The 26,951-nt window shown below is 43.3% G+C and overlaps 1 protein-coding gene across 1 annotated transcript in view; it reads right to left on the reverse strand.

The window, feature by feature from the left end:
* LOC308117707 (heparan sulfate glucosamine 3-O-sulfotransferase 3A1-like) overlaps positions 1-20,941 on the reverse strand; it is a 33,452-nt gene extending 12,511 nt beyond the window's left edge. The window contains exon 1 of the mRNA XM_080476763.1: positions 20,352-20,941. Within this exon, the coding sequence (XP_080332889.1) occupies positions 20,352-20,848 (497 nt within the window). The 5' untranslated portion in view covers positions 20,849-20,941. The remainder of the gene's footprint in view (positions 1-20,351) is intronic.
* Between the last annotated feature and the right edge of the window lie 6,010 nt (positions 20,942-26,951).

Genomic DNA, 26,951 nt, shown 5'->3' on the forward strand with positions numbered 1-26,951 from the left:
GACGATAAAACTACCAAGTCCCAGGAGTATATGGACTGGGAGTCATGACACTCTGGAGGAAACATTGCTGTTATTGTCCATCTATTGTAAAATAACCATTCACTATGGTCGTGGTGCCCATGTGCAGTAGCAGCACTTCCGAAAAGTTGCGATTGTTCCCGTTTACACGGAGACAGAGTCGGAGCATTTAAAAAAGAAAAAAATTTCAGTAGCTTCAAGCAGCATTGTTGTGTAAACTGACACCCAGAATACAAGGAAAGTTTAGCATTTTTTCTTGAAAAACATCATGTAAATTTGGCCTTGGCTGCCGTTTATTTTCTGGAGTCAACGGCCGAGGAGGTTGGACATTTAATCGTTAACCAACTAATAGTGCGCATCTCTAATGAAGACATTCACTCTTTCACTCTTTGATTTCCCAGCCCTGCCGTGGTCCTTGGGCCATCTTTTATCATTTAATAACTATTTCTAAATGCAGCCTTGTGATATCAGAGTTGATGGTTTCATTATAGTTATCAGCGTGAGGAAACGTGATCAGACTTGACAAGATCTTCTTCATCTGGCACCAAGACCTGGAAATGAGACTCTCTGAATGGGCTTGTTGTTCAACCAAGGGAAAGCAGCCTTTGTAATAATGGCCCCATAGATTTAGGTACTTCATGTAAAAAGGCATCTAAATAAAAAGGATTCTTCCAGATTTGATTGACATGTTTAGGAGCCAATCAAGCGGTATGTGTAGGACACAGCTTGACGATTGCCCCGAAGCTGCACAGGCATCACAAGGCTACATCCTTATCAAAGGTTGCTCCATAAACACAATGTGCATCTCCGGAGATGGTTGTGATACTAAAAATTGCAGCTTATTTCAAAGCCTTCCTAAGTGTTCTGAGTGGCTTTTAATCCTGAACGGCTTTAGTCTGCATCTGTTTTCTATTATCGAGTAAGAGACATGGTAGCAGGAGGTTCTACTCTTGAGTCATATTCCACGAGAACATTTGACCGTCATCCAACAGGCGGCTCAAACAAGAAGCATTTTAGCACATAAAAGAGATGAGAATTTTGTGTCGGGTACCTTTTTGCGTTGAAGGGTACATCTTTCTTAGGGAATATCAGCTTTTGTTCTTCGGTTTCTGTTCTCTATATACCTCTTTATACAGTATATACCACTTTGAGATACTGATTTATTTGGTGGTCTAGCTGTTGGATTCATATCTCACAGTGGGAATATCCTCAGGCTGTAGGCAGGTCCCTTCTTACATGTTCTCCCTGGGCATGGTCGGGTATCTCAGGGTACTCCGGTTTCTTCCTGCTGTCTCAATACATGCATTTATGGATGGCAAGATGACGTGTGATGTACTGGCAATCTGTCCCGGATGTATCCTATACCTTCATTCAAAGTCCAGCTCTCTGTCACGCCAACTTCCAGTGGCGGATTTTGCTATGGGCAAATTGGGCAACTGCCCCTGTATTTTTTATTTATTTATTTTTAAAAATTTTTGGTTTCTTAGTGTCAACGTGATCAAAACTAGTGCGAATAACACATATCCTGTGAACAATTTTCAGACATGCTCATTACCCAAATAGTTCTCTCGCCTTTGTAGCAGTGAGGTATCGCAAAAGAGTGTTTGAGCAAATTAAATGAGGTTGCATGTCTTCATCATGAGGAAACTCATCACACAGTTTTGAGAGAACTGCAGTCGGACACAAAAGCCCCGTTTCCACAGTGCCCCTTGGTACCGGTGCCGGTCAGGTGGGGGTTGACTATCCGTAACCAGACCCGTATCAGTGCCGCGTTTCCATTACACGGGGAACGGTTTGAAATGTAGGCGGGGTTATGAACGGTTGCGTAATCATGCAGGATGTGACGCCATAACGGGAGGACATTTTCAAAAAAGTTTCCTGAGTGCTGCAGAAGAACTGATTGGAAATGGCTGCTTGCTGGGAGAACAGCGGTTGTCACGGACCAATGAGCAGACGGCAGTGTTGAAGCTCCTCCCCCTCATATCCGGCACATTGTGCCTGGTACCCCAAGTGGAGGGGTAGCGAGAAATGGTTACCAATGGTACCGGATGGTAACGGTTCTGAGTCAGTGGAAACGCACAACAACCGGTTCCGACCTGACCCGTACCGGCACTGTGGAAACGGGGCTAAAGAGACCTGATTATGGCCACACTTCCGGGGCTCAACGACTATTTATGTGGAGTTTCCATGTTTCCACTGTGAATGTATAGGTTTTCTATGAGTAATCCGGCTCATTTCCATGATGGTTATTACATCCGCCAAGGACATAACAAAACCATCGGCGTATATTTATCTGTCTGTGTGTCTGTTAGCAAGATTACGTCAAAATTACTGCACGGATTTTGTCGAAATTTTTTTCCACAGATGGATCCGGATTTAATTTTAAAGGCTTTTAAGGATTACGTCAAAACTACGCATTACCTGAATAGAGGCAGGTAATAGATTGAAGGATGGTCAACTACACAAGCAATACTTCTTAGTATGAACACTTCATTACTTGCTTTGTCTTGTCATGATGTACACTGGCAGGAAGGTACATATCCATGTCTTAAACCTCATTCTTTCAGCAGCTGTAAAGACAGACTTTGTGACTGTCTTTGTGGTTGCTGCGACATGAAAGCGCTCGTCCCTTCACTCCGACCACACAGCACAAGATAAAAAAGCTCGCAGAGATGATGTCACGCGCATCCTTAAAAACCTCCATCTTGAGAACGTCTGCTTTAATCTCCAACTGCATTTTCATCTCGGCGCACCTGAGCATATCAATGAATTATAATAAAACGGTGATATCTGCACTCTAAATCATACTGTACAGTACACACGCGCACAATTAAAGTAAAAACTTGACAGGTTGAAAACCCAACTTTGAGTCTTTTTGGCGGACTTCTGAGAGCTCTGACTGTAAACCGCCTGGGATTTTCTAAAATAGAACAACTTCTGAAAAGGAGTCATTGTTCTGTTCAAATGCAAGCATATAAGAGAAGCCAAAATTAGTCAGGTAGTGTCTCAGCCAACGGAGCTGGCGCAGACTGGCTGGCGGATGGTTTCGCTGTGAACTCAAGACCGTCGTCGTATTTTTTGCTCAAAAACATTGCGGACTGCCTCGCAGTAGAGCGCCGGTGTCAGTTTCAGTCGCCATCGCCCCGAACGGTTTTCACTTTCTTACAGTACTTTGTCTCAGGACCTCTAACTAGGAGGAGGGCACAAGGCAGTAAAACATTATTTCCATATGAAATCTGATAGCTGTAAAATAATGAAACCCAAATATTTGACAGTTAACTTTAAACAGTTTTTGGAGCACATGGCGTCAGGAGTCTAAGCTTACCGAGCTGAAGAGAGAGAGAGAGAGAGAGAGAGAGAGAGAGAGAGAGAGAGAGAGAGAGAGAGAGAGAGAAAAAAAACAAAAAAAACTTAACAAGATAGCAAAACAGCCTTGTACAGAGGCGATACCTCCCCCCTCCAAAAAAAATGCATGCTCGAGTTTCTATTTAGACTGAGCAGGACGGAGGGGGGAAAAAAAGGCGATAGACGCTGTGAGATATTGGAGAGGAGAGTCCAGAGAGAAGGCTCGGGATAAGAGTCAAGTGTCCGTCGGACAGCGCAATCGCAGAGCGTAAAAATGATTACACTGTCTCTGTGCTCTCGTCCTCTCTGTCTCCTTTCCCCTATTCTCCTCTCTCCCTCCTCCCTCCTTCTTCCTGCCTCCATCCTTCTTCTCCCAGGCTGCGAACACAAAAGCGCCTGGCACATCGCATCGCTTTCCCTCGCCTTCGTGCCAAGCCGCAGCCGGAGCGCACCAGTCCTGCCACCGCAGAAGAAGCCGAGCGGGGCAGAGATTAGCGTGTATGAATGCTCCCCCTTATCGCCTCTTTTGACATAAACTCATTACAAACATGCCCGCGCAATCTCTGCAGGTTTTTTTTTTTGGGGGGGGGGGGGGGGGGGGGTTTCTCGATGGCGGTGCCAGGGAGACACAGATGGAAGCAGATGAAGATTATGCTCCCTTGCTGACATCTAAGAGCTTTAAACATTATATAGGATTTTTTTTCCCCCCCTAACATTCCTGGAGAATAAATAATGAGCTCAGTAATCACAAGTTACCAAAATGATTTATGCTCACCGGGGGTGAGAGCGGACGCAGTTGGGGAAGGCATGCGAGGAGGAGCCGGGGTTAAAGACACGGTCGAACGCGTGATTTCCATTTCGCGTTCCTTGCATTATCCATTAAATAAATAGCCCGGGGAAAATGGAACTTCACGCGGCTCGTTTCTGTCGAGGCAGCAGTGTCATGCATAACGAACAGGTGATGCCGAGGTGCCGGCCCATCAGCAACAGTTGGGCGGGGTGGGAGAACGCGATGGAGAACAGGTTGCCGTTGGAAGAAAAGGTGAAAAATTACCCACTGTGGAATGTCACAGGAGCTAAAACGACACGGCATGGCTAAAGCGGAGCCAGCGGTTGCCTGGGGCCGGGCTGTGACCCAGAATTCAACAGACCCCCAGTGAGCGACCAGGAGGCCCCATCGCGGCTGAGCTGAACTGGCTGTACGACAGGAAAACACCTCCTCTCTCTCTCTCTCTCTCTCTCTCTCCCCGGTCTGCGGAGAGGTAACCCCATCTGGCAAGCCGAGTTGAGGGTGCAAGATAATATGAAGTGTAACAGAGAACGGCGGCGTGTGAGGAGGCGCTGACAACGTGCTAATGTTTTAGCCTGTCAGCTCTCCGCCGGCAAAGACGGATGGTTTTAGAAATAGAAGGTAATTACAGGGCAGAACCTCATTGTCGGGGTTAGGACAATGCGTATAGTGTAGTGGGGGTTTCTTTTTTTCTTTGCTCCCTGCTATAATGAGCGCTCTGCTGAAAATCAAATGTGATTCTGTGAGCAGAGAGGAAACTGACACGAAACCACCAAGACGAATAATATCCCCCTTTTTTTTTTAAAACGCAAAGCGATCACTTTTCAGCTTCTTCGTTATTCCCTCGTTTGTTGAGACCAACTCAACAAATCACCTTTCACTTACAACTAGTGAGCCGACCGGGGAAACCTGATGAAAGAGTCCATCTTGTGTCCCTGCATACGCCGACCGGCCGATAACCACGGTGCATAAATACACACGAGCGCAATGACGAATAATGAACTCGATTATAATGTCCCTGTAAGCACAATGTAGCTGAAGGAGCCATTAGGAGCCGGACATTTATCCTCAGAATGTCTGCAGTTGGAGCTTCTGGGTATTTATGTCTAAGTGTTGTTGCAGAAAGTGAAACCGGAGAGGCTTTCAGTGGCTGGTAAACAAGACAACTCTAACCATATGTGTAGGTAAGGTTATGAATAAGATCGGGAAATGATTTCTCCATGGGGATTAATTGAATGTGTTGACTCGTCATTTTTGGCCATTATGATATCAGGCCACATCTGTTTTTGAGCGTTCTTATTGGAATTGGGTTTTAAAAATGGCGGGGTTAACTCTTGCTGAACGAGTCGCTCTCGGTACTCATCTAGTGATGTCACACCCTGGCCAATCAGTGGCCTGCTGTCTGCCGATGTCACATTGTTGGCTTGCTTGGAACCGCAGTCGAGGAGGGACTAGAAAACTACCTGCTATCTGGTACTGACATGTAATGGAAAAGCCTAAGAATCAAGGCGAGAAATGGTCACGTGTCCCGCCCATGTCTGCACCTCAGGGCCAATGCATGTGTTTGTCTAAATTCTGTCAAAAATGAATGTAAAAAATTTTTTTGCCCCAAATATCCAGCTGATTACAAACCCATAACCAAAGCTCATGTGAGCAAGTGATTGCGTGGCGGCTGTTCCTCCATGTTTCCAAGGAGATGGTAAATGATGTGTTCAAGGGGGAGGGGACACTTGCTTGATGATTCATGTTATCAATCAGGAGGATATTTTTCAATACTTCACGTTGATGTAATCGTCCTAAAAACACATTAACATTGAGAGAGTGCTCCGCAGAGAGATAATGGCTAGATATTTGCGCCGTTATTGAGTCAAACTCTCCCAGCCTTGAATGACGGATGTGCCTCACATACAGATGGGGGCCGTTACGTGAATAAATACAGTCTGTCCGAATCACAATTAGAAAATAAATAAATTGTAAAGACAATAATGAGGAGGGGCTGGATGTGCATGATCATTCAAAAGCACATATTCACACGGAGAGGGAGCAAACCAAAACTAAAGGCATATTAATCCCATTTATATTGATGACAGCTGAATGGAGGTTATTATAAGCTCTATTCAATCACATTTGCATACACATTACAGGCCTGTAGTGCCATTATGAACCTGTGAAATAAATTGTGTGCTTCAAGCCTGACAGTGAGAAAAACCCTGGTTTGAATCTAATGACGCACAGTTGGGTTTTCTTCAGGTGGTCTAGCCGAACCGCACTATCGATGGACTGACAACCTGTCCAGAAAACTGTCGCATAATGACGTAGAGGTAATAATACAATCCGAACTCAAGCGGTTGCCCAGAAACGCACGACACGGACACCTGTAAACAGTCTGCCTCGGGGCTCGCCACATGTGCCACACCAGGTCTGAACTTACAGTCACCAATTCAGCTCACGTGCACGTTTTCAGGCTGTGGGAGGAAACACACACCGAAATAAATGTTTCATGTCTTTTAAAGCGTGTGAAGCACTTTGTGCTACAAAACTGTATGAAAAGTGCTCCACAGAAAGGTATTTGAACCCAGACCTCGTCGCTGAGAGGCGAGAGCGCTAAGCACTGCGCCACCAAATCTGCAGTAGAGCTGCAGTTTGAGAAATACTCAAACCAACAACCATGAAGGTTCAGACTCACTGAAATCACCTCTCTCCATCATGCTCATGCTCACTTTGAACTTCAGCAGCTCGTCCCCATCGTGATCGGCTGATTGAGTATTGGAGCGTGTGTCGTGAGTGCAAGCATATGTTGGCGATGTTATGTCTTCATGTTTCCGTATAGACACACAGAAAGAAATCTCTTTAAGTGTTCATTCGGAGTTCAGAATCGTACACATCGGTTTTTGGCTGCCAGGACTAAAAGCTTTGTGGGTGAGGGGGAAATCCCTCCTGCTGGATTTACACCTTGCCAGAACCGAGCGTGTTTTAAAGCTCGCTGGATACAAGAAAGAAAAGAAAAAAAAAGGAAAAGAAAAAAAAAGGTTGGTGAAAAAGAATATTCACTGCTGCTGGGCTGAGTGGAAAATAATATGTAATAAATGGCATGTCAGACACCGGCCTGCCCACGTCGGCAGACATGCACTTTGTGTGTGCGGCCCAGCGCTCCTGTGTGTTCAAGCCTCTCCATTAGTGCTCGCACTTCATTCGTCGGAGCAGAGGAACTCGAAGACTCATCAATGAGGACCGATAGCAGGGTAAAGCCTTGACGATATAAGCCTAATTACACTGCTGTCTCAGAAGGGCCATAAATCGATGCTCGTTGTTGGATCCCCAACAACAAAATCAATACAGTTGCATCTCAATAGCCATAACGAGAATGTGGAAGATTTTAAATCACACATGGGCTCGATCATCTGTTCTGAACCCTCAACAAGGTGTAAAACGCACGTTAAATTATAGTACGGTGATTAAAACAACATTTTTTTTTTTGGTTGTTGTGATTAATAGAGTGGTAATTAAAATGATTTTGCTACTGTTTATTATGATAAGAAGTGGTTATTAATGACAGCGGTAAAGGGCTGTGCCACAGTGGAGGCAAAGTGGGAGTAGAGCAACATGTGAACCGGGGAGGGCCCCTGAACTCTCATTTGTGTTAATCAAACTTCTCTGAATTGTTTGTATAATGAAATTATGGCTGTCAGGGCAGCCTGGGAGGCATCAATTACGCAGATAAGCGAATGAAAATGAATCACTTTCATCAAATGTGCGCCTGCCTGCTTGTGTGTCCGGTAAACACGGCGAGGAAAACAGGAAGTGGTTTTTGTTTGGTAATCTGTGGGCCCATAAATCGCCGTGACAAGACATCAGCGGTGCTGTGGGAATCAGGGCAGTGGCGATGGAAACAAAGTAATGTGGTGTTTTCATGACTGTCGGTTTCTTGTTCATACTTTTTCCTGCTTTTCTGAAACTATGTCACACCCATGAATAATCTCACTCTTTTACAGCTGCCATTGCTCAAAACTGTGGATGTTCCATCCTAAAACGTGATCCTCTTATGTTAATGTCGCTGTGATTTGTGTAAAACCATCGTAGAGAACCTTTACTTTCTCACCTTTTAGAGCCCGGGGTGTCAAACAGAAGGCCAAGATGGGAAACTGAGCATCACTGCGTATGACGGAGGCAGGGCTTTGTGGTCAAATATGTCCTCTGTGTTTGGGAATTGTGGGCTGTGTCAAGCGTCACATGGGAGAGCCACAATGAGAAAAGACAGTGCCGTTAATGGACGTGATCGCAGCTTCCTGGTGAATAATGCAGCCATGCTAATTGGCTGCGTTAATAATTGATGGGGGCCCGTGTCAGGAGCGGGTGGCGGCGAGATCTGCAGTGGATAAAGGACAAGGAGAAGACGCCGAACGGTATCTCTGCTACATCTGTCTGGGCTGGTCTCCCGGCTCGAAATAACCGGTTTCCCTCCACCTATCGATAGTATGGCTGCCGGGGGAGGATGTGTCCACGTGAGACAAAGATGTCAGAATAAACAATCACCCTGACAACATAATGATATAATGACCCCCCGGCCCCGCCGCATGTTTGACGGTTAAAATGAGTCGGGGCTCAAGTCGAGTCCCACAGGGTTCACAATGTTGTTACACCCTCAGTCCAAACTGACCGTGACTGACCCGGAGCTAACCAGCTGCGTAAATAAAAAGCGCTGCAATAATGTCGGAATTAAACACAAGTTATTGATATAACGGGGTCAGATTTTAAAGAATGCTTGTCGACTATCCAGTTGGTAACGGCGACTCATATCGGATGGACATGAGAAGAAGGTGTGGGAAAGCACTAAGACAAGACAAGGGTAAGAAAAATAGATTTCCCTGTAAATGTGATTTATCTGCTGCTCTGAAGACATCCAGTTTCCAGAGGATGCATAAAACCAGCCCATAAAGAAGTGTTGTCTTCCTGTCTCTGTGGGTGGACACCCTCAGACCACTCCTGGGCTCCTCCAGGAAACAATAGGATCAATATCTCCGGGCGTGTTCACGGGATTTCTGACAATCCGAGAGCAATTACTGAAGAGTTTAATCTGAGCCAGACACAAATGAATACTACAACAGAGCACAAAGGGCACAAAATCAAGTGGAGAATTTAAAAATCTAGCTTTCAGCATGTACTTTTCAAGTTTATTTATACTTTATATGTGTCGATTTTTTTTCCCACATAATGGTGAATTCTCCACACATCAGAGAGAGTGAATGGATCAACCAATCAAGTTGGAAAACACAAGACATCTTTAATGAACGCTGGAAGTCCTGGTGCAGATTGAAGACAGAGTCTGGTTGACTGTATCAAAACTAAGATCACTTGTCTCTGGTTTTAGTTTCCTGTTTAACAGAAATGAGAACCGCAATCGTACTTTTATCTTGAGTGGAACGTGGGTAAGTATGTTTCAACCAAAGTGGGCTTATTCGTTGAGAAAATACACTTTCCTCAAAAGACAATTCAATGGAACTTTATTAGAAGAATCAGCAACAAGCAGCAGCAGCCATGAGCCGCTTCTCTCCCAGTTTTCCTGCCATGGCTGATCTCTCACTGGTCCTCAACTGAGGAAATCTGTTTCATGCTCCTCTCATTAACATGCAAATCCTCATCTTTTGAAAAAGGGATGATGATGGAAAAAGAAAGAAGCTCTTTTGTGCGGCTCGGGAGCACCGGGGACGCTCCTTCCCTCCGTCTATTAGCCGGACGCGTTCCTCTTGACAGCGATCTCCCTCCTGTCTAATGTACAGTCAGACCTAGTTACAGGAGCAATTACTAGTGTTCAGGTTAAGATTAATTGAATTACTGTGTGGCTTCTCTGCTCTCCTCCGGTGGGCACATCCATCAGGGGCTCTCCGCTGCACAGGCCCTTTATCACCCTCCTCCGTCTTTATGGAAAAAGACGCAGGTTGTGCTGTTGCACTCCATCTATCAATAAACAGGTCTGGGCTGGCACACTCATTTTCTAATACGTTCCTCTCTTTAATCAAGCTGCCAGACATTTGGGGGGCAGTTAGTGAAAGCCTTGTGCCATCCTTTCCCCAAATGGATGAAATGCAAAAGAAATCAACCACTTGTGACACCTCATATTTAATAATTTGTAAAGACAACCGACATTTTATAACACAGCGAATACTTCCATTGTGCCATGTTGCCCTCCATGTTTGAAATACAATAGACTTCAGCGTTTGTTTGAACAGCTGGACTCCCGACTTCCACGACCAGTTCGCTTTTCAAAACCACACATGGATGTGTGGCGCTTCTGTTTGAATAAAATATCTCTCAAGGCAGATAAAATGCCACTCTGTCATTCTCTATCCATTCACCACCTCCATTATTAGCATTTTTTTTTTTTTTTTTTTTTTGTTTAATTGCACAGGATTTCTGTTCCAGCCTACATAGCATTGCCAAACCCTAATCTTCAGCATGTTTTATTTCACTCGTCACGACTATGCAACTCTTTGTTCCTGGTAAAGAAAGAATATACAGAATACCCTGGAAGTGCTGAAAGCTTGAAAATAACATCTGAGGGAAGTCCTGTGTGCTGGCCTTGTTGCCGGCCATGCCAAAAGCATGCCAATTCAAGGTGAAGTCCAATACACACACACACGCACGCACGCACGCACGCACGCACGCACGCACGCACGCACGCACGCACGCACGCACGCACGCACGCACGCACGCACGCACGCACGCACGCACGCACGCACACACACACACACACACACACACACACACACACACACACCCAAACAACTGACTTCTTAAATATAACCTCAACCTAATTATAACCTTATCCCTAAAAATCACATCTTAACCGTCGAATGTGTGTAAATTAGTGCGAGGCGCTGCAATTTAGGTCCCAACAAGGTAGGCTGGACCCCACAGGTGTAGTGTGCTCCCAGACCACACACACACACACACACACACACACACACACACACACACACACACACACACACACACACACACACACACACACATGCAGCTGTGTTTTTGTTATTTTAAAGGGTTTCCATCTACCAACTTTCATTTTCTATTTTCTACAGATTTAAGAGTTCAAGAAATCAGATATGGATTCACCCACATTTTTAAAGGACGAGTATACGTAAGTACTAACTTTGCCAATACGGAGTACCGATACCAGCTTAAGTCAAACACCATTAAACCTAATTTATACTCCACACGCGAATTCGCGCCATCTTGTTAACTATGCTGGTCCAAATGATTAAGTTGCTTATGTTGCAGGAACTATCTTTCTCCTCCTTTTAATATTTGGGCCGAACATAATTTACAGTCTGTCATTCTTATCAATATTAAAGAATTTCCAAACTGTGGACATTGCTCGTCGCGTAATACTCACCAGATTGTATCAGGGAGCATTTATGAGTACAAGTACCCAATAGTAGATCGACTTCCATACTTCTATGTCTGCAATATGACATTCACGTTGGTTTTTATCCTTGCACACCATCAGTACGAGGACGTCAAACATCAGGCCTGTGGGCTAAAACTGGCCCACAACAGGTTCCAATGCAAAAACAACCAAGGAATTTTTTGACATTTTTAGTAAAACATCGATTTTTTTTCAAACAAAATTCTTACGCGTAACAGACACAACCCAACACAGATTTTTGGGGGGGAAATTTCACTCTTTTGCACCAGAAAATTGTATTTATGTTAAGATTGTAGTAGGTTTTGGTCACAATAGTTTGGTTTTTGTGAAACTATAGACATTTTCATCACGTATCGTCTGCGCCACAACAAAGAAAAACTTTAAAGTAGAAATTTAAAGGTTATTATGCCACTATCTTCCTGGTCCAGCCCATTCAAGATGAGATTGATCTGTACGTGGCCCCTGAACTAAAATATGTTTGACATTCCTGCATTTCCATTGTTTTCTGCAGATTTCCTGTCACTTCAACCTCACTCTCTTTACACAATCTTCACCCACGTCCAACCTAGAACATGTAAGGATCTACGAGTTCAATCAAGTTAACGTCCTAAACAGTACAGACCCCCCCCCCCCCCCCCCCCCCCAACACACACACACATACACACACACACACACACACGATCTCAAAGCTTGGATGTGGTAGTTTTCAGTTTTTTTTTTATGGAGATGGAGGTTGGGTAGTGCTGGCAGAGCCGCTGCCCATGCCTGCAGGCCGCGCTCTGCCAAGGCGACTGGCAGCAGCCTTGCCCCCGATGGAACAAGAGGAAAGAGGTTGTTTGGTGCCACGCTATCGCCACACAGGCAGCTGCAGATAGCACACATGGCAAGTGTGACAGCGCCCATGCCTTTAAGCACAGAAACAGAAAGGGAAGGCTTAACAGGAAAAAAAAAAAAAAAAACCATCTCTTGAAAACACAGGAAAAAGGCTCCTCTGTTGAGTGAACATGAGTGAACAGATATAAACGGCTGGGAGGACGAACTTCCTCGAGTAGTAAACACTTCACTGTTTTTAACAATTTTTTTTTTACACAGACTTGAAACACTGAAAAAGTGTGCCGGACCCAAAAAAAACAACGAAAATGTGGCAAAAGTATTTTAAAGAAAACACTCCGGTTGGAACGGAAAGAGGAGGACCCAGGAGGGGAGAGCTTTTCCTTCTTTTTATTGGTTCCCAGGCTTTCCACAGCGAAACTATGGACGTCTCCCCGTGCTGTGATAAAGCTGTAGCCTGTGCGATGGGAAAGGGAGATCCATCACACCGAGGCGTTGGTCTTACCCTGCCAATCCGCACCACTGAGGGCCGTAACGTACATGCTCCATCCATGCATCATTTACCGAGCCCGTCTGTGCCCAAATAACATGGTTTTGGCTGCAGGTTTGCGAAATCCTAAAGCATTCTGGCAAACGCTCTGAAAGTCTTAATATGCATGAATTCTGGGGGTTGTTTTGTGGTTTGTGAGTTCAAACAGTCTAGTCTAAAGCCCCTTTGACTCTCTGGTGCCAAATGATAGGGTTACAGTCTCTCTTTTGTTTGAAGAAGGGCAACACTTAACTTCCACCAACCTTGGACTGCCAATGAGAAAAAAACAAAAACAAAACCTAAATTACGCACAGGAAGAAAATTGCAAACATGGTGGGGGGGGGGGGGGGGGGGGGGTTGCCGGGAGGCAGATCTGCTGTGATGTTTGAAAACCTTACCTGGCAGGTTTCCAAGGAGATCAGGGAAAAAATAAACGTCACTGACATTCATGGGCATGGCTCGAAAAGCATTAAACTGTTCGAGGGCTTCGGCTTTATTGCGTGAAAACGTAACACACACCAAGTTTCAGACGGGAGGCGAATGTTTTGTTGAAAGGTCAAACGTCCCATCTTCAGAGACGGTCACAAACAACGTGAAGCGCATCGTGGCTTCCGTGGAGCATTTCGATCAAGTCCGACAACCAAAAAAACGAAGTGACCTCACGTGCTCCGTTTGAAATATGAATGGACGAATAAATGTCTCATAACGTTAAGTCTAATGCCTCGTAAAAGGCCAACAGCTGCTGAGCTGAACGGGGCCGAGACGCAGTGGGGTCAAGCAGGTTGCCGGCCAGTGTACACATAAACCCAGAAGTGAATAAACAACAGAATCCTAGAAACAATGTAACGCGACCCCAATGTTACAGTCCCATCTGTTGGCACGGTGAACTCTGAGAGTGGCACATTTCGGCGACGACCCTCCTGACTGCGATCAATCACACTCCCTTTCTGCACATGTTCATCAAAGCTGCGGGAGGCCCTGATCCCTGACACCTGAAATATTTGGACCTCCCCCCTCCTCGACGCGCCGGCGTTCAAGAGGACAACAAGCAGGTCTTATTTTAGCTACGTCAGGTGAATGCTTCAGGTGTGAGCGTCTGGTGGAGCTCCAGGTGGTGTCCGCAGAGCGCCCCCACACCTGCTGCCTGTCCTCACCCGCCCATCGGAGGGCAGATTCCCAGGATGCCGCAGGGCAGCTGCTGACAGGCACTGCTTTGGATATTTCCCCGGCTTCCACCTACCTCCCTCGCACGGGGCCTCCCGGGGTCAGCTGCCGAGGGCACGCAGAGCTGTCGGAGGTCAAGGAGTTGTTGGCGACGGCAGGGGGTGGGGGGGGTTGGACTGTCGTCTTGTGCCGCATGCCTTCAGCAGGAGGTGGACGTCCCGGTTTTACAATTATACCCTCACGATAATCACTTTCACAATCCGCAGGCAGCTCAGAGCTCCGGAGGTCTCCGGCGATCACGTTACATCCGCCGAGTGTGTGCCCTCCTCAAGCCGGGCGTGAACCCTGCGCCTCCACCTTTGCCCTCCGCTACACCTGCTTCTCGCACACCCGCCGCCACCTGACGCGCTATTTATGGAAAGAGATTGTTTAAAAATTGTTTTAAAGAAGAACTGATATTTCCACAATGAACAAAAGAAATCAGGAATCAAGCTCAAGCTGCAGATTCCAGCAATTTCCTCCCGGTAGAGAAAACTTCTGCACATGCACACATGTCAAATGTTTTTTATATCTTATCTACCAAGAAAGGCTACAAATCACTCCTTTAGGAGCTTCGATAAAGAGTCTATTTCTGAACTTGGGCATGTTTCTGGTGTTTTACAGATGACACGATTATATAAAATGTTTGTGGTGTGCAAAGCCGGCGTGTAGAGCGGACTGAATGGTTCTCAACTAAGCCGCCCTCTTTGAGGTCGACACGGCAACGTTTCAGGGGTTTTTTTGCGTTTTCGTTTCAGAAAAGTTTTGCGTTTACGAGGCAATATTTTGAAAACGATGTCTGTTTCCACGACAACGGCAGAAACACTGAAAACGATGTACAGTAGTTCTTCCTGCTGGCCCACTAGTTGGTGCTGTTGGTTGTTTTTTAATAAAGAAAACACACATTCATATAAGAACATTAACAATGAGAGTACAGGGACATTCTAGTGGACAGACGACCAAGTTGGATTGTTATTACAGTGACTATCAACTATAAAACTACCACGTCCCAAGAGAATACTCGGAGTCATGACACTCTGGAGGCAAACATTGTAATAACAATGTTATTACATTTAACTAATAATAATAATAATAATAATAATAATAATAATAATAATAATAATAATAATAATAATAATAATAACAGTGTTTCCTAGTCAGAGCATTTTCAGAAAGTTGCGTTTCCCCCATTTAGAAATGGGAGTCAGAGCGTTGTCAAATAGATGGAAACCTTGGAAGCCATTTTCGACTCTGAGCGTCATTGTTATTGAAACAATATTGACTCATAGGTTCATTAAATCATGTTGTGGAGGTGGCGCACACGTCCAAAGGTCTTTGTAAATTGGTGCAATGTCGGACGTAGGACTGCCTCCGTCAGTGTGACTGAAGTAGCGACTTTGCAGTTTCACAAAAACGACACGCAACAAACAAGAGGTCTTCTGTTAACATCTAACCTCTCCCATCTGGAGCCGAGTCACCGTTTCCATTCGTGTCTCTCTCCACTCGGGTGAAATATCGCAAAACACGACCAAACCTTCAAAACTATGTCACCCAGTTAATCGACACCCTCAGAAGACACTTTACACATTTGGGAGTAATTCAAACGTTGGTAAGTTGTCATGTTTTCAACAACAAATGTAGTTTCTCAATAAAACCCCGTCGGGTGAAGTAACTTGACGAAGGAAGAAAAGGAAAAAAAATGTGTTCACAGACAGAAGTTTTCATTCATGGAATTTCGACAGACGCGCAAACGAACTTTTTATAACTTCTCCGTTCATCCACATCTGAAGGCGTCTTGCCACACTGACCGCCGCGCGGCAGAGAAATACAAGTTGGGTTACAAACTTGTGGGCGGTTTTCTAACACAAATCCCCACTGGGTCAACTCTTTTATGATTAAAGTCTCTTTTTTTATTGCCATTACCGAACTTCCTTTAAAAAAAAAAAAAAAGAAAGAAAGAGGCCAGTTTTATGAAGGGAAACCCCAGATTTTATGGGTCTTCTTCTTTTTTGTCTTTAGCTTTTCTAGCTGAGTGTGTTGTTTTCCTGTATGAGTGTTTTCTGCACCGAGTGCACTTCATTTGTCTTGTAAGTTCATGTGTGTGTGTGTGTGTGTGTGTGTGGCGGAGGTTTCAAGCCCTAATGTTTAACGGGTCACGCGTGTTTTTTATGAACGGTAATTAACCCATTAAGGGATCAGGTGAAGACTAATCCAACCGGTCTTGGACTTCAAAACAGTGAACCGCAGCAGCGGAGTCTAGACAGGTGAGCGCTGGCTGTTCAGTAACCTGAGGAGGCCAGAACAACATAATCGCGAGTCCTCTGCGGCGCGGACCTCCGCCGTGCTTCGCGGTGCTCGTGCTTGACCTCCTTGTTCCCTCCCGAGTGTCCATTTCCTCAACAAAAGCCTAACAGGTTGTAGAGAAATGTAACACTGAGTGACCCGGCGTTACTGTGTGACAGAGGGGTTGAATTCATCCACGGTACGCTGATAAAAAAATAAAAAATTCTACCAGATCTACTTAAAGAAAAGAATATGGTAACGTTTGGCATGATCTATTTACGTTGATCAAGCAAGGTTGTTTTGTTTTTATTTTTACGTGGAAAATATAAATCCAAGTAAAGTGAACATTATCTGCATTCTGTCCGTCTGTGCTTGGGAACGCTGGCTGTTCATGGATATTGTAGCAATTTGAAATCCCAAATGAAAGTCAGTCAAGATAACAAGAGAGTTTTATGTTGTGTGAATGAATTTTAAAAAATTTGCTGACATTACTTAAATTATTTATGTCGTGGAAAAAAAAAAATCTTTCTCTTTTTGACTTCAATACTGGATATATATGTAAAGATACTAACTTTTTTATTGTTGATTTAACAGATTCAATTAAGTTCATTTCACTTCTGAGTGCACCGGAGCAAACGTTTGAAATCTTGGTCCAAGAGAACTGGAGGAGCGTCGGGAGCTCGAATCGTCAGCCAGTCCCGGACCTAAAATGAACCAGATATCCTCTGAAATGTCTTTGAAAGTCTAAACCTCATGCACGCCGACTGGAAAATACAGGAGCCAGTTCTATTTGCTGGCGTGAATCAACCTCAAGCGCCACAATCTGAGTTTTTTATCTGAATTCTCAGACTTTCTCTCCAACTTGCAATCAGAGTCATTATTGTGAGTGACTTATAATGACTTGATCATTCATGTAGATGTGGAGTGAAACCTCAACATTGGATTTAGTTCATTATTGGACACAGAAAGTGAATAAACCTGCTCGTTAGTTCAATCACACCAGTGATCTTGTTCTCATTTATAGTATAATCTTATTATGTAAATATCAATGCCCACTATTTGTATTTGTTGTTATTTTTAGCTGGGTCTCTGTTCTACCATGTCTATGTATACGTATGTATTTATCTAATTATCTACTTATAGTCTATTTTCTTGTGTGCCACTATCCTAACAATCTTTTAACTATTTGTGGGATTAATAAAGTCTGGTCACTAATCTAATCTACAGACATTGGTCAGTTAACAGTTTTCCTTTACGACTTCTGCTGTCTGACCACCTCCTGATGTCTTTTGAATTTGCCGTAAACTGGCTTTACTGGGACTAAATTAAAATCACGGCGATGTCTGTCGGACAAAGTTTAAGCAATAGTTATCATAATCCTCGAGAAACTAGGAGGACGATCATTCAAACACACTGAACACATTTTTAAAACTTAAAATTATAATTATTTTTAGCTGCAGTAAACTAAATTTCCCAGATGTGAATGTTTAAGACCGTGAATAATTTCAATTTAATGCAATTATTTAATTTTTTAGGCGAGTCAACGGAAATGTTTTACACTATTACGAAGCTTTACAAACTCCATTTTTGGAGCACTGGGTTTCAATTACAGTCCAGACAAGTGTAATTCTGTGAAAGCTGGAAAATGAGAGGTGGAGATGTTGTCACATTAGGAGCTTCGAGATGTTTTCGTAATGGTGCAATTTGGAAGCGAAAACAGGAGGGGGAAAAAAGGTGGAAACTTTTCAGTTTTCACTTGTTGCTCATGAAAGAAATTGCATAATAACAAAAAAAAAAAACCCCACACTGGCTTGTGATTGGTAAGGAAATGTCTCATTTCTTTTGTATGATTACCAACTTTTCTTCCCATGTAATGGAAATGATTAAAGGTTCCTCTATCTACTTTCCATTTTAATCCTCGTTCATCAGCCCCGATGCACTTGATTCCCACGTCTTTGAAATCAGACCGAATGACTCCGCGTCGCACACACAGACTGTCGACTTCCAAGAGGGGTCTCTTGACTCTTTGCGATGCAATCGGGCCGACTGGCAAGCACAAAAACAACTTCAGACGAACACGACTCAATCAAAACCCCTCTCTCCGACGTGGCGGAGGAGAGCTGACGAGATGAACTCCTGCTGTTGTAACAGTTATTTATCCCTCTTTTCATTTCGAGGGCACTTGTGTTTTTAAATGGGCGGCATTAAAGGCGAACCGGCACTGAAGGTCTGTCCTTGGAGGCACGGTCCAAATTCCACAGAATCTTGGCAACTCCCCGCGATAGATGGGACCCTCATGGATATAAAACCCCACAATGGATGAATAGGTAAACAGAAGGGTGTGAAAGAGTGATGGCAAAAAGAGAATGTTCACTCTCAGGGAGGCACAAAGAGGGAGGAGAGCGAGTGGGAGATGGGAGAAAGCCAGAGCGTTCGGGGGAGGAAGACGGGGGCCTGGAGGGAGTTTGTTGGTGAAGGAGAGGGAAAGTTTTGTCTCCGGGCTTTTAGAGGGTGCTGTACGCAGCGTTAACTCAATCAAAAGGTGAATTATGCCTCCTGAGACACTCAGGTAACCTTTCATTATGGCCCTAATCCTTCTTAATAACAGAGCTGTGCAATGTCGGCATTGCCCCATTAGACAGAGAGCCACTGAGAGGAAGAGCCATTATTCCCCACAGGCCCGTGGAAAACACTCACACACTCACACACTCACACACTCCAAGTGACGGATGAAATCAATCACAAATTCGACTCGAGTGAGAGAAGAATTGGAGAAACTGAAGAGAGGGGTGCATTCAGTTTCTTTTTTCTCAGGAAAAACTGTAACGACACGTTAATAAACTCGGACATTCGACAGTTAAATTGAGTTAAATTAAAAGTTTTTCACATCAGAATAAAAAATTATTACCATTTTGATGCCACGCAGTGTGAAAACCGCCCGCAGTAATGTAGCTCGGTACATTTTTCCTAATCCAACTCTCATTGATAAAAGTTTCTCCTCTTTACATTTTATATCTTCACATTATGGAGGAAAGCTCATTTGTCTGTTTAGATTTACAATCACAACGTGTTTGCCTTCATCAATCATCAGTTTGAATATGTGATTGAAGTTATTATTGCCCAAAAAAAAATGCCAACATGACAGAAGAATTACTGGTTAATTTTAACATTTCATTCCTCGCAGACTCTTGAGAAAGTTATTTGTTCCTCCAACACTTATGACAGACATAAACACTTCTGAACTATAAGTTTGCAGCCTGAAGTCAAGTTCACATTTACTTAATTCACACACATTCTGCATACCACAACAACTCCAACCATCTATTGTGAAACGACTGTCAACCTATTGCCATTTTGCACTATTTTTGGTTGTTACACATTTTGCACTGTGAGAGGAGCAGCTCTCTAATGTCTATGGTAATAAAGTCTATTCTACTACTGAAACTTGTAAGATGTAAACCACGAGCTAAATCCAAATGTTTCCTTGTTTTATTTCCCAGCATAATCATGGTGCGATTCCAAACAAGGCAAAATAAAGTCGGTCAACCCTAAAATGTAAAACAAAATGAGCATGCAGATAAGATCTAATGAAAACGGTCCTTAAGGAGAGTCGATAAATCACCAAACTGTCCAAAGTGCTTATTTCTGCAGTAATTAGACGAGCTTTATCAAAGTCCAGATGTGAAATGAAGATTTCTGGGATTATGTTGACTAATCTTTATCGGTGATGAAAGAAAAAAACAAAAAGTTGGAAAAACACAATCTATCATCCTGACATTTTAATGACTGAACTCAGGCAGCGCTTTGATTTTACGCACGACTTGTATTTATTTATTTGTTTATTTATTTAAAGTGTTTTTAACTTTAAAAATCTGAACGGGATGATTAATCAATAACGTGTGGGGTGTTTTTTTATTTTTTATTTTTACCTGTACCACTCCAGGCCGTTGTCGTAGTTGCGGTCGAAGAAGTGCGGCTCCGCGCCCACGGCCCTGATGTCCGGATGCACCCGGAGGAACTCCAGCAGAGCCCGGGTGCCTCCTTTCTTCACCCCGATGATCAGAGCCTGCGGAAGCTTCTTGCTCCCCTCCCCGAGCGGGCTGACTTTACCTGCGAACCTGGGCGACACTTTCCGGGACACCTCCGCCCCCGGAGGGAACAACGACAATGACTCTCCGGGAGTGTCCATATTAACGCGCCGTGCGCGCTCGTCCGCCAGGACCCGCGACGCTCGTCTACCGGCGCCGTAGCTCCCCGGCTCCGATCCGCCGGGCCCCTCGTACACCAGCCGCCGTGTCCTCAGCGGACCCCCGGAGGTGCAGCGGCCGGTGAGGAGGTGCAGGAGGAGGAGGGAGGTGAGGAGGGAGCCCAGCATGACCGCCGCCGTCCTGAAGATGTCCACTTTACGCACGCGGCTAAAAGCCATAGCGCTCCATGGGGGGTCGGTGCGGGAGCCGCAGCCATCCTAGGCGCACATCTGCGGGTCTTCTGGCCATGAAGGATCTGAAGCAGCACGGAGGGGTGGATGCACAGCTTTGATATCCTCCAAGGATGGACAACCTGCTGCGCACTGGAGGACAAGCCACAAAGAAAAACTGAAACGCATGAAACACAGTTCCAAAAACAAAAAGACAGCTTCAAAAGCAGAAAGAAAGCTCCAAAAACACGGCACCCATAATCAGCCCTGCAGAGGAGAGTGAAGATGTTCCTCCTCCTCTGGTGATGGAGTCTCTCTTCACCTCCAGCCGCAGCACGTGGATTCAGTTGTAAACTTGTCCCGCACGTCAAGTTTGCTGACTGGCAGCTGCCCTGGCCAATAGAAAGAGGGGAGTAGAGGACGACAGCCAATCACAATCCAGGTGTGTGGGGAGAGCGTGAGCTGAGACGTTTCATTTCAGGGGATCTTTAAATAAATCAAAAACACATTTTAAATATTGGAAATGTAAAACCCTAGAGTGATTCATCAATACACATGGCGTAACTATACCTTCAAATTATGTATATATGGATAATATATTTACTTATACGTTACTTATATATTTCTTTCTGTCATAATGTCAAACTTTGGCATAAACAACTATATTTTAACAAAGACAAACATAAATTACTGTTGTCCAGATGTAAATAGTTACACTTACAGTTTAGTCCAAAGGCTTCCTGAAGCTTTTTCAAAATCTTAATGTTGATCATTTTTCCTTTCATTTGTACCCCAGACTACCTTTCAATTACATATATGGCTTAGTAGTTTTTCATGTTTCACATCCTGCCTCAGCTAATCTGGAATTAAGTCCAGAAAAATAAAAGTCTCAGACGAAAATAGAAAGTTGTGATAGACTCACTTCGGAAGCTCAACTATGTTTGATATGTGGAGATAAGCAACTAACAAGTTGTAGATTTTAGCTACATAAAAGCTTTCAACACAAGAGAGGCTGAAAATATATATATTTTTTAAAGGAAAATATAGGTAAAATTACTATAAACAGCTGAAAATGGCAGATTAAAGTGATAAAATAGTACTCAAGAAACTTTGTATGTGTAGTAAAAGACACAATGTAACATATCAAAACTATATTGGCAATTTTATTGTCTGTTTATCCTCGTTTTAAAAAGTTAGATATGTTTTGAGTGGGAGGTGGCTGAGACAGCAAAGCTTGTGGTAAGATGAAGATATTTTCTTTCAAATTATAGCTATTAAAAAGACGCAAAAGTGCACAAAATTCTTTAATCTCCCCACAATCTGCTTCCACCAACGGACTTTGTTTAAACAATCTCGTTGCCCTCTGTCTCTGTCCTCTCTTCTTCACTCTCTATTCTTTAACCTTTCTTTATACTAGTACCTTGAAATGACTGCTTTGTTTGACACAATAGAAGTAAAACTGTTATTGAAGTACATTGAATCTCAGCCTCTGACGCGATGATATTGATTGTGTGTGTGTGTGTGTGTGTGTGTGTGTGTGTGTGTGTGTGTGTGTGTGTGTGTGTGTGTGTGTGTGTGTGTGTGTGTGTGTGTGTGTGTGTGTGTGTGTGTGTGTGTGTGTGTGTGTGTGATGTATTCGATTCTCTGATCAGAAATGCTTATCAGTAGGTAGTAACACGTAAATAAAGTAATAATTTTTAAGATTGATGAAAAAAACAACATTTATCGAACAATAAATAGTGATTTCAATGAAAATATTGATATTTTAACATGGGTAGGGACACTATATTGGTAATATTGGCATCTTCTCATTAGTCAGCAGATATCTTGTGACAGTTTTTTTTTTTTGCAAAAAACCTCTGCATAAACTCGTTTTATAGAAATGTGCTCAGTGAGTGCAGCTGCTTATTTTGTTACATCTAAATCATCCTTCATATCGCCCCAACACTCACATTGTCTCCCTTTTTCCTTGTGGGCCACTTGCAGCTTAATCGAGGCCACCAAAGAAGATGGCCTCTGCCACGAACTCCTCTTTATGACACGCAGAGGAACAAAAACACTGAGATGATGATAACGGGCCACATTATTTCTTTACAAGCGAACAAGAAGGAAACCAAATGTTTCACATCTGCTGCAGCCCTTTTTTGCCGGTATTAGCATGAGAAAGACCGGGTAGTGCTTCAATGCTGCACAGCTCACTGCTCCAGAAAGAGGATGGAGACCTCGACACCGCCGCTGCCAGATGTCCCCCCATGTTGTCCACACAATACAAGGGGGGGGGGGGGGTTGTCCCACATTTAACAAATCACACCCCGTGTCCTTTCTCTGTCCGCCCCACACTGCCGGGATGCTCGGCCCCCTTAAACCAACCGTGATGACACCCGGCATTCCCTCACAGGAGCCGAATGGCTTCACTCTGATCACAGACTCTCTTATAGATTTTTTTATTTTTTTTTTTTAATTCAAAGCTCGTTTAGTTTTTCCAAACTTTTTATTTAAGGAGAAAGTTTCCAGGGTTGCTGTTTGTACACCAGATGATTAATAGTACAGACACTCCCGAGAGGTCACAGGATAAACCGGAGGGGTCAGATGTGATTAAGGTCAAATCTGAAGAAATGTGTTTCCACACAGAATAGCTTTTAATGTTTTGGGCCATCAGTTTTTAAAGTCAAAAAAAAGAGGATAATTCCACCTGCTGGAGGAAGCAGTTCTTAAACCACGGTTGTCAAACATAAGGCTCGTGGGCCAAAATTGGCTCCAATCTGGCAAAAGCAGCAAGAAAATTGTGAGAGTGGTGGACACAACACAACACTGAGACCCGAGCTGAGATATTGATGAAAGCTAGTTGCCTTGCTGCTATCCTCAAAGTCTTGCTGTCAGGGTGACTTTGTAAAAACACACATAACGCAGCAGTGCTTTGGACATTTCACTGTGCTTTACAGCGGAAGGTTTCATTAAAATTGGTTTTAAGTTGAGATTTTAGTCATTTCCAGGAGCAATTGTTTTGGTTTTGGTTTTTTAAAAATATTGACATTTTCATCACGAATACTATCCACCAAGACAAATAAAAACTTTTTAAAGTTTAAAGGAAATTATTGTACTATTTCAGTGATCCAGCCTACTCAACAGCTGAATGTGGAACCTGAACTAAAATGACTTTGACACCCCTGTCATAGACTTTTAAAAGAAAATCTGTTTGATATTTTAAAGGGAACGCTTTTACTTATGGGGGTTAAACTGCAGTAAAACTGCTCCTCTGGTTTTTTTAAAATGTCCCTGAAGTACTAAAAAAACTTTAAAAGGAATCTTCATTCATATTTTAGTGGCAAAGTTGTTAAATTGACTCATGGGTATGTGTGTGTGTGTGTGTGTGTGTGTGTGTGTGTGTGTGTGTGTGTGTGTGTGTGTGTGTGTGTGTGTGTGTGTGTGTGTGTGTGTGTGTGTGTGTGTGTGTGTGTGTGTGTGTGTGTGTGTGTGTGTGTGTGTGTGTGTGTGTGTGTGAAATTAATTGACATTTTTAGTATAACTGGAAGAAATTCCGAAAAACAAACTCGAAACAAAGTAAGTTACTTTGTAATAGTATACATATTTAATCTTATTCATTCACTTAAACTGATTAAAATGACACTTTGTGTCGGTTTTTAAAGTATATTTGTATTACTTATTTAATGTACCTTTTTGCACAATACCACATCATCCTGTGAAAACGAAGCACTCAAAAGTGTACGGGTGAACAAATTCGATGAAAACCTTCATGCCTAAATTAATTTTAGTCCATTGCACACTTGATTTCATCAATGCAATATAATAACTTTTATCAAAACTGATGTAAACAATCAGAGCTTCATTTTCATGTATTGCAATGAGTAGAAAACCGCAACCATGGTTCATATATTTTAGTCCGTATTTAATGTATTGAAGTTGTGCTCTTTCTGTAATGTGGGAAAGTACAAACTTCGGAACGTTTCCTCAGAGCAGCATTCAAGGGAAATGTTGCTTTCAAAGGGAAACACGTTGACTCAATTTATAACCCATCAAATCTGCGTCTCGAGATCAGAAAAGTTAAGACCGGCCGGATAAAGACCATTGATTAGTCCGTCGCCAAAGTCTGGCGCGTTGCCTCGTGCAATGTGGCCATTTTCAGACTGGTTCAATGTTTGTGCAGATACACATGCTTCCTAAAAGAAGTATTAAAAAAAAAAAAAAAAAAAAAAGAACACAGCATTTAGTGTGTAATTACACACCCAGACATTGGTGCCTTTAGAAAAATATGCAAGCAGTCTAGCAGGCATGTAAAAACGTAATTCTTCTTTCATCTTTCAAATTGCGGCACTACGGTTTCACTGACGCAGCCGTTTTGGAATCCGCCGTGCCGAGTCGAGGTTTTGTGTTTAAAGAAAATCCAAACACAAACTGTTTGTTATCCTTTGGTAATGTATCGAGTGGATTCTCACGGGGGCCGTCGCGTCCGATCGCCCTCTCGGTGGAAATGTGGAAACCATACCTACACTTGTGCATTGGCTCTCTCTGGCGCACCATCAACACTGAGAATAGAGTCATGAGACGAACCGTTTCCAAACTGCGGGCTGGCCAAGTAGTTAGACTGTGTGTCTCAGCCGTGCACATAATCTCCAGACAGGTTTATGAACTGAGGTTTGGGAGCTGTCAGTTAAGAGGAGACGTCTTTACTGCCAATATTATGGCTTTACGTTTCTCAGTGATAAAAAAAAAAAAAAAAAAAGACTCACTTTTTTTTTTCTGTTTTTCAGGACAATATTCAATTTGAAAATTCGAACGGGCGGCCTCGCTTTAATGGCGAACACACTGAAGCGGCTGCCAGAAATATATGCTGAGCACTCAAATATTAAAAAGCAGTGTAATGCTCTGCGGGGCAAGCGTGCATAGAAGCAGATGCAGTAAGTAAAAATTGCACGGGTATAATTTATTACGTGTTCCCTGCCTGAGCTACGAATTTCCACACGGGCAGAAATGCTTTTGGCTCGGGGTGTTTTGTCTCTTAAAAACATCTCATTCCGAGTGAAATTGAAGTGGCATAACCCACTTAGGAGCTAATTTAGTCCCAGCGGTCGAGGCTTAAAGAAACTAAAAACTACGCAGTGGAATAAGTGTCTCGCACGTTATTAATTGTGCAGAAGATTTGGTAAAAATGGCGACAGGTGTAAAGAAACGGCCTCTTTTTAAGCACCCGTGCCAAATTAATGCAAATAGCGAAAGCCGCATTTGGCGAGAGGACACGGTGTGTGAGCACCGACGATGTTTAACCGAAACAGTGTTTTCGCTTCTCAGAGGAAATGTACCCGTTGTATATACACAGCTGCCGGCCGTTCATGGAGGCTGTGTTTCCTCCGCTCCTTCGGCAGGGCCCTGCGCCGAGCCGGGAGGGCTTGCTGTTGAGCAAAGGAAAGCCAAATAAATCGTGGCCCTAATCAGATTAATGCTTGTCTGGAGCGCGGCGTTTCTCCGAATGTCAACATGCTTTCAGTCTGAATGGAGTGGAGTCGATTCTTCTGAGCGTCATCTGGGGACTTTTCTTTGTTTTGGGGTTTTTGGAGCTCAGTGACACTTTGTTATCTGTCTTTCTTTAACATAGGATGGCAGTAGGTTGGTTTAAGAGGTTTTACATACAAAATCAGGTTTTAAATATATATATAATGACTATAATTGTTGTTTTGTTGTATATCAATGATGATAAAAGAAAGATGTATATTCCTACAAGAACTTATTTTACTGTACCTTAAATTGAATCTGTGAATTGAATCTCCATAGAAGTAGTGGACCAGTCACATCAGAGATCTTCCCAAAAAAAACAAAAAACAGTGTAGGCATATTTTGATTCTATTAAATTAAATATGTACCAAAAAAGAAAACTACTCTAAAGTGTGTTTTCTAAATAATAAAATGTTCTTTAACACAAGTGTCAGTACTTTTGCTACCTATCTCTAATGGATTTTGATATTCTAACCAATATTGTCATTAATATTATTCGATGAATCAAATGAAAAAAAAGAAGCTAAATAGTATTCATTGCATGGTGATGTTTGTCCATGTTGTTTCTGAAATGAGCCACTTGCAGTTTGTGCAAGTTCATTTC

The sequence above is a fragment of the Lipophrys pholis genome (genome assembly GCF_963383615.2).
Source record: "Lipophrys pholis genome assembly, chromosome: 1".
In the NCBI taxonomy this organism is placed as follows: Eukaryota; Metazoa; Chordata; class Actinopteri; order Blenniiformes; family Blenniidae; genus Lipophrys; species Lipophrys pholis.